The sequence below is a fragment of the Rattus rattus genome, chromosome 9, assembly GCF_011064425.1.
Source record: "Rattus rattus isolate New Zealand chromosome 9, Rrattus_CSIRO_v1, whole genome shotgun sequence".
NCBI lineage: Eukaryota > Metazoa > Chordata > Mammalia > Rodentia > Muridae > Rattus > Rattus rattus.
In genome coordinates, this window is record NC_046162.1 from 45743375 (window position 1) to 45757875 (window position 14501).

Below are 14501 nucleotides of genomic sequence, written 5' to 3' on the forward strand. Positions count from 1 at the left end.
ACAGCCCAGATGACCAGTTCAGAAGGTGTCTCTGGCCTTCTTGCAACTTCCTTTACCAAATAAGATCCCCATCCCAACACACAAATAAGTTTTCTTGGCACACAAAATCACATTGCCATCTCACTGACAGAAGGCAGTTACTTACCGTCTCTTTCCTGGGTTTCTCCATCTGCTGCAGGGTAGTGGTAACACTCCACAACACTGTGGTGGGAACTAGCTTGAGTTGGTGTAGGCATAGGACTGAAGTGGCTTCCAGGACACTGTGTGCACTGCTGCCATCATTGACACACCACATCCCAGCTGTGCTCAGAATTAAATGGCAGATGGATGACACAGCCCCAAAGCCTGGGGGCAGAGTGGCTCCCAAGCCTATGGAAGCCATATCATGTCTAATAGTAGGGATGGCTTCTGAGCATGAAGAATAGGAAAGATTAAATTCATCCCTTGTGAAGACCTGCCTAAAATCACAAAACTTCCAAGATCCAAGACGTCAGAGCTCTCAGTGTGTACTCTCACTGTACTCTCAGTTATTGTTACAGAGAGAGAGAAAGGAGGGAGGGAGGAAGAGGGAGAGGGAGAGGGAGAGGGAGAGACATATAACTGTCATTCTGTAAACAGTCTGTGAGGGGCCCTGAGAAGACCCTCTGACATGTTGGAATGGCAAAAGTAAGTTATAGCAGCATACCTGAGCTGTGAGACATCAGGCCCTGCCTCTACTCCAGAACTTCCCATGGCGAGTGATCACTGCTGCTACTGACACCAAGTTCAAAAAGGTTGCCAGAGGAACAGCAGTGAGGAGGAGCCACCAACTCATCAGGCTGCCAGGAAGTCTCCCACACAGCCTCTGGCAACGACTCAGAAGTCTGTTCATTCAGCCATGCTGAGGCAGGATCATCAGAAAAGGAATGGTGGAAAGAGACAGCAGCAAGGGGGAGATAGGATCATCAGGATCAGAACCCTTGCCTCTGTGCATGTCTCTCTCTCTCTCTCTCTCTCTCTCTCTCTCTCTCTCTCTCTCTCTCTCTCTCTCTGTTAGTGAATCACTACTCCTAATATATTAGGAATTATGTTAGAGAAAGCACACTTCTCTTCTCTCACAGAGTGAAGCCTCCATTTCGATCTTCAGTATTAGAAAATGGATAAAGGCTGAGAAGAAGGAGGGAAAGAAAATACTAGAAGAAAATATGGAAACACTTCAAGACACCAGTATAGGCCATGGCTTTTTGAATAAAAACTCTCAGACAGAAGACACAGAAGTGAGAGCAGATTAGTAGCAATGAAGAGATTGCAGGGCTTCTGCACAGCAAAGGAAGCAATCTACAGAGCTAGGAGGCAGAGCGAGGAGACATCTGTGAATCAAAGTATTTACAAGTGATTCCTCCAATGGAAAATAAATACCAAGAGTATACAAGGAGCCCTATAACCAAAAGCCAAATAGACCAAGTATACATTGGATAGAGGGCACAAATTAGACACTTCCTGTTAAAAGAAACTGTATGAAAAATGAAGCAAGGGTTAGACTGACAGTGATGTCTCAATGTTGGCTATAGAGGCTACACATAATGCCATAGAATTTAAAAAATGATATCTTCTGTGTGCTGAAAGAATACACCTGTCAGCCCAGAGCACATGAGGAAGATATAAAACTATGTGAGCTTTTGATAAGTGAATGCTCATGCACTGATTTTTTTTTTTGCATAGTCACTAAAGAAGTGGAGGTAGCATATACAATCCAAATCCACAAAGCCAGCCTAATGCTTTTACCTGAAGGGGGGAGAGAGTTTGAATCATGGAATAACACAGACAGGCATCTGTTGACTATGTTTCATTCTTGGCCTGTGGTGATTGTGGAGCTGGGGTAGTTTGTGTGATCATTACTCATTAAAAGTTTATATTTACACTTTGTTCTTAAAAAAGAAAATCACAGGGCTTTCAAATTCATGAAAAAATGTTTAACTTTACCAGTTGTTAAGGAAACTTAAGATCACAATGAAGTAGACAACCACAGTTAAGATGTCTAGAATCCAAAGGACACAAGCTAGCAAATGCTGGTGACAAATTTAATAAGCCAACAAGGGAGAAAAGTACAGAGGGTCAACAAACAACTGAAGATAGATCTACCACACGACCGTCCATTCCCTTCCACGTAAGTGTCTGAAGGAAATGGTTTCAGTATATTAAAGAGACACCAGCATGCCCACATTTGTTGCTATTCAGAACGGATGAAATACAGAATGACCTTCACAGCCATCAGCTGGTGAATAGGTGAAATTCATTATAAATAATGACACTCTGTTATATGTACCAAAGTCTATAGAACTGGAGAACACATATGAGGTCAAATAAGTCCCATGCAGAAGGACAAATAAGGCATGTTCTGTCACATGTAGATGCTTAAAATGATGCAATCCAACAGTGCATGGCAACTCCTAGAGACAGAGAAGGTCACAGCAAGGACGGGGTGAAGACTTGATAATGGGGACACACAATCAGACAGTAGTGAGGTCTAGTACTCCCACATAATGGTGGAGACCGGCAGTTCATCATAACACATCTGATAAAGAACAGAAAGGAGGAATCAAAAGCTCCACAGAGTAATGGGAATGTGAAGATGCTGATCACTCGGAGCTGATAATACGTATTGCACAACGCATTGAAATATCACAGTGTATTCCATAACATTTTCAGTGCTTACATGTTTATGGTCATGTTAACTACTCTCACTTGACCATTACACTATACACACATGACACATTGTCACAGATATATCGCATAAGCTTGCACAATTCAAATAATCATAAGATAGTGGCTGGGAATCCTAACGCATATGTAACCCTACTGCTATAGAGGCTGAGATAGGAGAACCATGATTTATAGGCCAGCCTGGGCTACTAAGAGAGACTTTGACTCAAAGAAGCAACACTGTTCAACTTTATATGCTTAGAAGAAAGCAAATGGATCCTATTAAAATGAAAATGACTCCGATGGCAATTCATATCTCCTACTAGCTGCTTTGTTTTACAGGAGAAAAATATTTGTGCCTTGGAATATTTCCCCTGAAGTCATTCTTCACAATTGTGTGGATGTCGATTTCAATTTGTTGGGAAATCCTCTCTAGCCATTTTTAAAAGACAGATGCATCTTGGTACATTTGGTTATAGCAGAAAATGAGATGATAATTTCATTTTACTTTTTTATTTCTCAAGAAGCCCTGATGCACATTCTTAGGTTGTCAGTGGGGGGCACTCTATTGGTAGTATAAGCAGGAGATTGTGGGGATCAGAGTGGTAGTTAATTACTGTATTTTCAGGGAAAGTCTAGTTAGTGACTTTCTTCAAAGTTCTTTCTCTGTCTTAAAACACCAACCCCCGACACTATTGATGAAGCACTTGCTGACAGGAAAATAGTATGGCTGTTCTCTGAGAGGTTCTACCAGCACCTGACCAATACGGATGCGGATACTCACAGCCAACCATCAGACTGGGCCTGGGGACTTCAACAGAAGAGCTAGGAGAAGGACTGAAGGAGCTGACAGGGATTGCAACCCCATAAGAAGAACAATATCAACTAACCGGACCTCCCAGAGCTCCCAGGGACTAAACCACCAACCAAAAAGTATATGTGGAGGGAGCCATGGCTCCAGACACATATGTAGCAGGGGATGGCCTTATCTGACATCAATGGGAGGGGAGACCCTTGATCCTGTGAAGGCTTAATGCCCCAGCATAGGGGGACACTACAGTGGTGAGGCAGGAGTGGGTGAGTGGGTAGAGGAGTACTTTCATAGAGGCAAAAGGGAGGGGTAGAGGGGGGATGGGATGGAGGCTTTGTGAAGGGGTAACCAGGAAGGGGGATATCATTTGAAATGTAAGCAAATAAAATGTTGTTTTTTAATGAACCATACTTTTACTGCGGGAACTAGAAACATTACAACAGGCTATCCTGTCAGTCTCTGCTGCCCTCACTGCCACAGAAAGAGGTCCCCAGACATAAATAGAACACTGGTTCCCTAAAGCCAGATGGAACCTCCCATTGGGGTATCTTGTTATTAGGAAATCATAGACACTTACAATGTTTTATCTAACTTAAACTTGTATTTGGGGCTCATGGGGAGGTTTGGGAGGCTTTCCTTCAATTTCTATCAAAAGGGCTCCCCCTTTCCATCCCTCAGCATGCCCCTCTCTCTTTTTTTTAATTTGAGTTTTTATCCCTGAGATCTTACTGTACTCAGGCATGATAATATTTAACTTTATATTGTGTTATTTTCTACCCATCGTTCCCAGGAGTTTACAAATATTCCAAAGGTCTCCCAGATTCCACTGTGCCTGAGAGAAGGCTCAATGCTGAATCAATATTTGGTGAATGAAGTCATGTTCTTTCTGTTTTGATTTAGCTGCCGCGCATCCAACAGAAAGCAACAAAGCAACAGAAAACCTAGCAAGCTGGACTGCTGAGCAGTTAGCGGGAATGAGGAAAGGTAGGCAGAGAAGTCAAAGGCAGGACAGCTCGGTGTTAGAAGGGTCCTTGACAAGTGCAAAGTAGATACTTTGGTGGCCGTACTTTGAGGCAAGAGGCAAATGACTGAAAGAGCATAGGAATAGACCATATAGGTTGAAGTTAGTTAACTGCTGATGTGTAATCATCTTAATCAATAAAAAGGGAGCAGTTCCTGGGAAGCCAACAAATAGAGCATGTAATTTTCAGACAGCCCAAACCGGACTACTGAGACAGCCAGTGAGTTCTTTATCCCTGTGAAGATTCTGATGAAATCCACAGTGAACAGTGCTGTAGAAATTATGTCTGTAGCTGCAGACACAGACTTAGTACCCTAATCACAACCCATCAAGGTTTCTTAATTTACACATAGGCTCTTTTCACAGCCCATTTAAAAGTTCTCAGTGACAGATAAAAGGCAAGCTTAAGCCAATAGGCTTAGATATGTTTTAAATGTCAATGGTTATTAATCCTAGTAGGAAAACCATGAAATGCATTGTGCTGTGTACAGGATGTGCATAGGAGCCTTGGAGCTAGAAGAACTGTGACACTCATGTTCATACAACCCTGGTCCTGCCGTTTGCTGGCTCTGTAGCTTGGAGCAAGACACTGAGATTCTAAGGTTCATTTGCCTAATCTGTAGATGGGAACAGTGATATTTAACATATAATGGGATTGGGGACAATGATATTTAACATATCGAGTGGTTCTGCAGAAGGGGCCAATGTAGGATGTCAGTGTCAGCACTATAATTAATTGTGACCATCCCAACGCCACCCTCACATCATTAGATACTGGATGAGTAAAACCTTCTCCAAGAGAGGCTGCTACTCCTTTGTAGGCAGGTATCACGAAGTGCCCGAGTCCCAGAATTCTTACTGGGCTGACTGGGCCCTATTTTTTTTATGAAAAATGAAGCAACATTTAATGGTGGTGGCAGGTGGAGAGATGGGGCTCAATTTGTGCTCTGGCCCATGAGATGGAGAATCAAAACCAGAGGTAATGGCAAGCTTCACCAACGGCTACTTTAACTCCCGAAGGAGAGGTCACGCCGCCAGTCTTAAAAGAAATGTCTTCGGAATTCATTAAGGGAGAGCACAAAGCAGATACTCACAGATGAAAATCTCTAAAGGTCATTTGAAGAAAGACGGTTTTCTTTACCTTTCGACTGCCACCGACCTTATGCGGCTAATGGTCTCACACGTGACCATGTGTTCAAGCTGGGCTGAAAAGGAAGCCAGCCCAATTAGGCCAGGGATGAAGAGAGGCTGGGCAGACTGGCTAGAGATGGCAGAGGGACCACAAGGAAATGTGGGGTGTATCAGGTCAGCTGATTACCTCTGTCCCTGCTAATCACTCTGCATAAAGCCCCAGCAGGAAATCATTTTGTCTCCTAGTGAATCACAGCAATTTTATAATGAAAGAAATGAGGGCTCTCTCTAAGCGGCTCCCCGTGTCATTCGCACGGAGGAGGCTGCAGGCAGAAACATAAACATATTCAGATTCTATGATATTGTGGCAAAAGGGGGGGGGACTGCAAGCAAGCATGTGTGCTTGTGCTGGAGTACAGTGCTCAGGGGAAGGGTGAGTCAAGAAACCCAGAGGCATGAAGAAATGGCCTTTCTTCAGTTCCTTACTATTCAAACTGCAAAGTTTTTGTGTACTTTGGATGTACTCTTAGGTCAATGGTTCTTAACTTGTGGTTGCAACCCCTCTGGGAGTCAGATGAGCCTTTCATAGGGGTGGCCTAAGACCGTCCAAAAACACGGATATTTATATTATGATTCACAATGAGCAGCAAAATGGAAGTTTTGAAGTAGAAATGAAAATAATGTAATGGTTTGGGGTCACAACAACATGAGGAACTGTATTAAAGGGTCATGGTATTAAGAAGCTATACCTCCCCTGGGCATATACCCAAAAGATGCTCCAACATACAACAAAGACACGTGCTCCACTATGTTCATAGCAGCCTCATTTATAACAGCCAGAAGTTGGAAAGAACCCAGATGCCCTTCAACAGAGGAATGGATACAGAAAATGTGGTACATCTACACAATGGAGTACTACTCTGCTATCAAAACAATGACTTCATGAAATTCATAGGCAAATGGATTGAACTAGAAAATATCATCTTTAGTGAGGTAACCCAATCACAGAAGAACACACTTGGTATGCACTCATTGATAAGTGGATATTAGCCCAAAAGTTCGAATTACCCAAGATGCAATCCACAGACCACAGGAAGCTCAAGAAGGATGACCAAAATGCGGATGCTCCCACTCCTTCTTAAAAGGGGGAAAAATATCCATAGGAGGGGATATGGAGGCAAAGTTTAGAGCAGCGACTGAAGAAACAACCATTCAGAGCCTGTCCCACATGTGGCCCATATACACAGAGCCACCAAAACTAGATAAGATGGATGGAGCTTAAAAAAAAAAATGCATGCTGAAAGGGACAGGATATAGATCTCTCCTGAGAGACACATCCAGAGCATGTCCAATACAGAGGTCAATGCTAGCAGCAAACCACTGAACTGAGAAAAGGACCTCCTTTGGGGGAATTAGAGGAAGGATTGAAAGAGCTGAATGGGCTTACAACCCCATAAGAACAACAATGCCAACCAAGCAGAGCTTCCAGGGACTAAACCACTACCGAAAGACTATACATGGTCTGACCCAGGGCTCCAACTGCATAGGTAACAGAGAATAGACTTGTTGGGGCACCAGTGGAAGGGGAAGCCCTTGGTCCTGCCAAGGTTGGACCCCTAGTGCAGGGGAATGTGGGGGGGCGGTAAGGGGAGAGGATGGAGGTACATCCATATGGGGGACTGGGAGGGGATGGAGGCTTATGGACAGGAAACCGGGAAAGGGAATAACCTTTGAAATGTAAATAAAGAAATATATCAATAAATTTTTTTTTTAAAAAAGAAGGCTAACCACAGTCTTATGTGAAGCCATAAAGTCAAATAAAGCCCTTCCTTGGAAAGGGGACTAGAACTTTATGTGAGCTACTTAATTAAAAAGACCTAAAAACTATATGGTTAAAAGCAGGGTACACAAATAGAAAAAAAGCATGTAAGGGCAGAAATAACACCACAAAGCCAATTTCAGCCAAATGCAAAGGCAAGGAGGGAAAGAAGGATGGAGAGAGGGAGGAAAGGAAAAAGAAAGGGAGTGAGGGAAGGAGACATTTATGTCTCCCTGAAGCACGTAGAAGTTTAGTGAGAAGATTACATACTCCTGCAAACAAATCCCAGCTCAGCATTCTGCACTGGGTGACTTTGCATAAATTAACTGATGTATCCTGTTGAACTGTTTATTAAAGATGGGAATTGATGATTAGCTTTCCTGAGAACTGCAGTGACACATGCTCTAAGTGACACATGAGGAAAGTTCCTGCGTGTCTCACTTCTCTTCGTAGTCTTCAGTTTCCACAGCAAGGATCTTGTGAAGTGGAGGAGAGCATGAGAAGAAGGTTGGTATCCTGCTGTCCTGGGAAGCTGCTGCTCCACCCAGACTGCACACCATTCACCAGCACCCACCCACCCACCTTCTTTCAGCAAGCACCCAGAAGGGAAGCGTGGACCTGTGCGACAAAACTCTCTTGTGCAAAATAAGCAAAAGGGCAAAGAGCGAGCGTCACGGATGAGAGGACGGGAGGCTTGGAGCAGTGTGGAGATTAAAAGCCAGCCTCTTGCAACCTGGCCCTCAGCAGGAGCAGAGGAGAGCTGAGGGTACCAACGTCAAACTAGTCAAACTATTCAGTTCACTTCTATTTATTAATTGCAGGTGCCAACAGCATGGCGGTCATATATCGCATTAGAATAGAAGATGAAGAAGCTTAAGTCAATGCTAATTCTTGCTGGAGAGAAGCAGATTAATCCCATTTGAAACAGACATTGATCACTGCATTCTCAGAATGTTAACTAAAGGGCTACATGAAATATGTCAGAAGATAATCAATATTCCCCCGTCCTGCTGCACTGAGCTGGGGAGAGAAGAGATGGGGAGGGGGGCAGAGAGAAGATGGAAAAGGGCAAGGGGGATGAATCTGAGCCGACATTGGAGAGATTAAAAAAAAGAAAGAAAGAAAGAAACAGAGGCAGTGTGCCCAGGAGCAAAAGAGTAAGTAACCCAGCGTACAAGACAGACAACTTAGGAAGGACAGAGAACAGAGGGCATCAAGCTCTCTCCCGTCAAACCAGGGCAACTCCTTTGTATGCATCTGAGCCATTGATTCCGGAAAGAAGCTGAGAAGGGAATACTATGAGATAATGATGGTCAGAGGGCTATGGCTAACTATGCTGATGTTTAATGATACCCTATGCACATTAGATGCCCTTATGTCATATGGTTAGCATGTGTGTACAGGGCTGACGCCCCTCCCAGTCAGTGGAAGCTTGTTTTGAGGCTGGAGATCCTGCAAGCATGACTGCTACAGAGGTAATTATTCCTCCCTGGTCAGTCCAGAGGCCAGGGTGTCCATCACTTTGGCTACACAGCGGCAAGGAGTTGAGTGGAGATGAGAGAATAATGAATGGAGGGGAAAGGAACAGGGGTTGAGCAGCAAGAGCTGCGCTGGAAATAGCCGTGAGAAAATGAGGCATTTAGGATGATGCCACATATGAATTATTAATACCCCCTGATTCTGATGAAGGGTTTAAGGTATGCCTTTCATAAAATCTAGCTTCTGGCTTTCTCTCATATATTTTCTGCCTTCGTGCCTTTCCCCAGTGAATTCTTTTTCCAGTTCAAAATTGACTTCCTCTTGTGTTTTTTTGCTATTTTTCAAAGTTCTCCTGGGTTAGGATTCCCCCTCTCTCTTTTGCTCCCAGTTGTCTACATGTACTTTTATTATGACATTCAATTCACCCTGGCCAAGTTTACTGATTCTATATGTCTTTCTACCTTGAATGTTCTGTGCTAATTTATCTCTCTTCTCCCATGCTTTGACTACATGTTCATGACAGTTCTTTAGGTAAAACTATATTCTATTGATCTTTGGGTGCCAGCCCTTGGCTCGGTGCCTAGGAAATTTAAATCTGCATTTAAAAAAATTTGACATGAACATATTTAGTCTGTTATTGTTTTATCTTTGTCATCTAATGGTTTTGTTGGGCTCATTACAGAATTTCCGCAACACATCTCTCTTGATCCCAAATCTGCGCTACTAATAGGTAGGAGCATACGTTCAACAGTCTTCTCTGTTCCTCAGCTATTGGTTTACTATTGAACTCGATGCTGACGTCCTCAAGTTATCCCTAGCTATGTATTTCTTATTCTGACCTTCCCAAAAAACTTCAATCGGGTTACATGAACTACAAAGAAGCCCCTCTTTGCACAAAAAAAGGAGACCATCACAAAAAACCCTAACTAGACATAACACAGAGATCAATACATTGTGGGAGCCTGTCCCCAGTGGGTGCATCTACATCATATCTCCCGCTAGGGGAAGATGTGGAAAGAAGGGCTCCAAAGATTGTAAGAGCCAGGAGGTAAACTGTGAAATGTCTCTCCTAGAAATGGTTGCATTAGAAAGCCCAGAACAAGGGTGATATCAGTGGATATGTTAATGTGGAAGCATGGGAATCTTATTGGGTCCACAACTAGACGAAGAATTATAGGCAACTAATGGCTTCTGAGAAAAGAAGAATTAGCTTATTCCCAGGAATAAGCTCCCTGATTAGTTGTCAAATGCAAAGCAGACATTGTAGAGGCAAATGACAAAAACGGACTCAGCAGGTTGCGTTTACATACATATTTGTGCACACATGTATAACAATAATAGTAAAAATATGCTATTAATTTGAGAGTTGGGGGTACCAGGGAGGAGTTCCAGAAAAGGTAACTGAGAGCAAAAGGAAGGAGGAAAGAGAGCATGATAAAATATTTTTAAAAAATTAAAATGCAATAAGTAAGCCCAGAGCTGTAAGACACTAAACAAAACAAGATGTCTCACGTCTTTTCCCCTTAGTACTTAAACTAAAATTTATAGTAATGTTTAAATATTTGGGGGCAAAGATGATTAGCAATCAGATATGTTTCTTTGTCCCAGGGATTCAGCAATGTTAGCCACTGGGCAGTCTAGGGGTGAAGTTCAAAGCAGCTGCTCTGTGAGAATGGGCAGCTGTATGTAGACCTGTTCTCTTTCAGATTTGAACAGTGGACTTTCCAGCCTGAGTGTATTTGAAAACAAGCAGAGTTCACAGACTGACTTCTAGGGCGCTCTTCCTAAGTGCCTATGATAAAAGTCTCTGACTCCTGACAGAACCAGCCTTGCTTAAGGGTCAATCCAAATGACAACTATATACCATATACTGAAACTTTCTATGATTCCTTCAGTCAACCGCGGGTGACTGTTGTGTTTGATTGTTTTGTATGATTCTAAAATGTTACCTGAGGACTCTCATGTTTAGATGTTTGATCCCCAGGTGGTGGAACTGTGCTGGGAGGGGATGGAATGCTTAGGGGACAGAGCCTGGCTGATAGAAGTAGTTCAGGCCTCTGGAGTATAACTGTAAGGCTTAGCCCCTGGTTCGAGTCTTGCTCTCTGCTGCCAGTTTCATCATTATGTGAACAACCCCTGCCAGGTGTCCCTGTTGCCACAGATGAAGCTTGATTCTTCCCTGACTTTTGCCTCCATGACAGGCTAAAACCCTCTGGAACTGTGAGCCAAGATAAATCTTTCTGGCCACCAGGAAGCATTTGAGGCTTTGTGCTTACTACTGCGTTGGAGCCCAGGGTAAATGAATATACTCACCTCCACCATGCGTAGTCGGCCCAGAAAGCCATCCAGTCGTACAAAGACCAGAGATGCTTGGAAATCCCAAGCCCTGACTTCAGAGTCCTCCTTGAAGTAAGTATGGAGATGTTCCCTTCTGTCCTGAAATGCCTGTTTGAAGAAGCTTAAGGTATCTGAGACTATTTGCAGTTTTCTCTGACTCTCTTCCACCTCACTTCTCAGGAGGTCTTCCGGGCTGAGGTAATTAGAGGCCTGGGAGGTAAATAAATTAGCATCCGTAGGTATGGTGGCTGCTACAGGATAGCCCATAACTATGTCAACGCTGTCTTAGAACCAAATAATTGCCCTTGTAGTATTTCTCACAAGTACAACACAGAAAACTTCTGCCCAAGCTTTCAGTTCCACAGATGACCTTGGGCCAGTGTCTAAATCCAACAATCTACATGTTCCTTCAGTCACAGTGTGTTTTTGAACCACACTGTGATTCGACAAGTGACTGGTCAGATACCAGGAGGCACCATGGGACTTGGCTGGGTCAGATGGACCTGGGCAGATATTGATCCCAACATGCTCTTCTGTGACTTATGGCTTTGACAGAAAAATACTTTGAATGCAAGAATTAGTTGGGTCATACCTATTTCTCTCTCTTTAAGAGACTTGAACCTGGGAGCTGGGAAGCTAGGCTACTGGATAGTCCCTGTCATCAACCCAGGGAGCAGAGAGTACTGGGTTTAGATGGTGTCATCTGAAACCACAATGTGAGTCAGCCTTCCCTGGGATTTTCAAAGCATGGGAGCTAATAGTGTTCTCTATTGGTGCTCCATTTTGTCTCCTTATACTTTCAACTAAAAGTCCACATCAGTAGTGATGGTGATGCACGGAGGGTGAGACAAACACTCCAGATATGAGTGCTGCTTTGGGTGAGCCAAGTCCTAAATCTTGACCAACATCCTTAAGTAAGTGATAAATTCTAAGATCCTTCTTGCCCCTTCATCTGATGACTGACTAGGATTATAAGTGTAACACCATTTTGTAGCCTCATGCCCAGAGGATGACAGTTACTACGAACCATTCTGAGAGCTTACTCATTGCTGTCTAAGAGCTGACTGTTCTTAGATGCCAAGAGAAGTCAGTATGGAGGAAAGGAAGGTCACCTACACCAAGGTTTCTAGTTCTACTTACAGATGCACGCTTTAAGATTTATACTGTTCTCAATTCTACAGGAATCCCTAAAGGGGACCAGGAAAGCCAGCATGGTGGCACACAGTTGAATTCCCATATGTTTGGGAAGGTGAGACAGGAGGATTGCAAGTTTAAGTTTAAAGCTAGGCTGGGAAATATAAGGTCATGTCTCAAAATAAAATTTAAAAATATGGACCTTCTTCGGTTCAACCTTCAAACAAAAACAAAACAAAACACAATAGGACAATAACAACAACAACAACAACAACAAAACCATCAGCAACAAAAAGCAGAGGAACAATCTGCAATCCAAACAACAGCATCTTGAAGGTCCAGAGCTAAACAGCTTTGAGCATGCCCAGGACACAGATCTCATTGGTGTCTTTACATTGAAGCCCTCACTGACCCCTGTGAAACAGTTTCTCCTTGGAGCAGGTACAGGACAATGAGGCACAGAGCAGGTAAGTGGCTTGTGTTAGAACACAGGGCTCACATGTAGTAAGTCAGAAATAGAATCCCTTGACTTCTCAGGCTTCTGTCTCATTTACCAGGCTCCACTGGTGACACAAAACCAATCCCTCATACAGATCACGAAAGAGGTTGCAATTTACCAGCCCTGCCCCAGGGCTTAGGCGGAAAGTAGGAGAGACTGGGCCACCATTGCGTTAGCAGTAAGGAAAACCTCTTTATGAACTTCTGGCTTGTGAAAATATAAAATTCAAGTGTGAGAATTCTTTGGGCCTTAATTACTTCTGTGCCTAGGGAAACACATATTTTATTCTCCCATATGCCTTTGTGACAACCAGCCCCTGAGGAGAAGTTCCTGGGATGCGCAGATCAGCTCACCTGCTGGATGAGGAGGTTACAGATTTCCTGGAGCAGCACCGTGAGCCTCCCTGGGGAGCGGTACCACTTGCAGTTAGCCCAAATCAGACAGACCACATGGAGCAGAGGCCGCAGCCTGCCCTTCACCTCGGGAAACTCCGTGTTCTCCAGGATGTCCAGGTGTTGTTGGAGCGGTAACAGGTGCACACGGATGTCCTGGGCCTCTGTCAGGGCTGGAAGGAATCAAAGATGGTCAGCTATCCGTGCTGGGGCACCACCTACCTCATGGAGCCCCTGCGCCTCGAGAGTGAAGAGTTGGCAATGCCAAGGCTTCAGTTTCTTCCTGACTTGAGAAACAGCTAGGAGATGCGTTCAGAATGCTTCCTGGATAGAAAGTCTGAAGCCTAGAGCACTCAGAAAAATCTAGAATGATGGATTAAGAAGCTCTCTGACAACACTCTTGCATCAGGATTTCTTCCTGCCTTTCCCAACCTATCTTGGCTATGGTTCCTCTTGATGTGAAGAAACACCACGGCCAAAGTAATTTGAGGAGGAAAGGGTTTATTCAGTTTATGCTTCTATATTACAGTTCATGATGGGAGGAAGTCAGGACAGAACTCAAGCAGGGCAGGAACCTGGAGACAGGAGCTCAGGCAGAAGCCTTGGACGAGTGAGTGCTGCTTACTGGCTTGTTCCACATTCCTTGTTCATTCTGCTTTCTTATAGAACTCAGGACCACCAGTCCAAGGATGGCTCCACCCACAATGGGCTGGGCACTCCCCAATCAATCACTAAGTAAGAAAATGCCCTATAGGCTTGTCTACAGTACAACCTTATAGAGGCAATCTCTCCATTAAGGTTCCTTTCTCTCTGATGACTAGCTTGGGTCAAGTTACCATAAAACTAGCTAGCACACAGCCCCAGTCTGCAGCTCCACGTTGGCAGATCCTCTACCTTGATTAATGCTTGCTAATGACTTTGATGCTGATATCACAAAGATGACATGTAGCCAGTCGACGGGACATGTGTAAAAGCCAGCGGAGTGTGCCTTCAAAGGCTGACCAGGCACCTCTCAATTCTATGACTTAGGACACATTTAATATCAACCCCAAAGTAGGCTGCTCTGGGAGGTAATTTCACAAGTCCTCATGTAAACAGGAAACAGGGTAAATGGTAACTTCCTGGAGAGCCGCACAGTGCCAGGACTGTACCATTCAGTTAATCAACGACAGTGTCTCCGGTGAGAGTTTAATAGA

The 14501-nt window shown here is 43.9% G+C and overlaps 1 protein-coding gene across 1 annotated transcript in view; it reads right to left on the minus strand.

Annotated features, from left to right (window-relative positions):
* Nucleotides 1-14501, minus strand: part of Dnah9 (dynein axonemal heavy chain 9) — a 343066-nt gene that overhangs the window by 306244 nt on the left and 22321 nt on the right. The window contains exons 5-6 of the mRNA XM_032914418.1: nt 13267-13478; nt 11257-11490 (exon numbers count right to left, since the gene is read on the minus strand). Of these exons, the coding sequence (XP_032770309.1) occupies nt 11257-11490; nt 13267-13478 (446 nt within the window). The remainder of the gene's footprint in view (nt 1-11256; nt 11491-13266; nt 13479-14501) is intronic.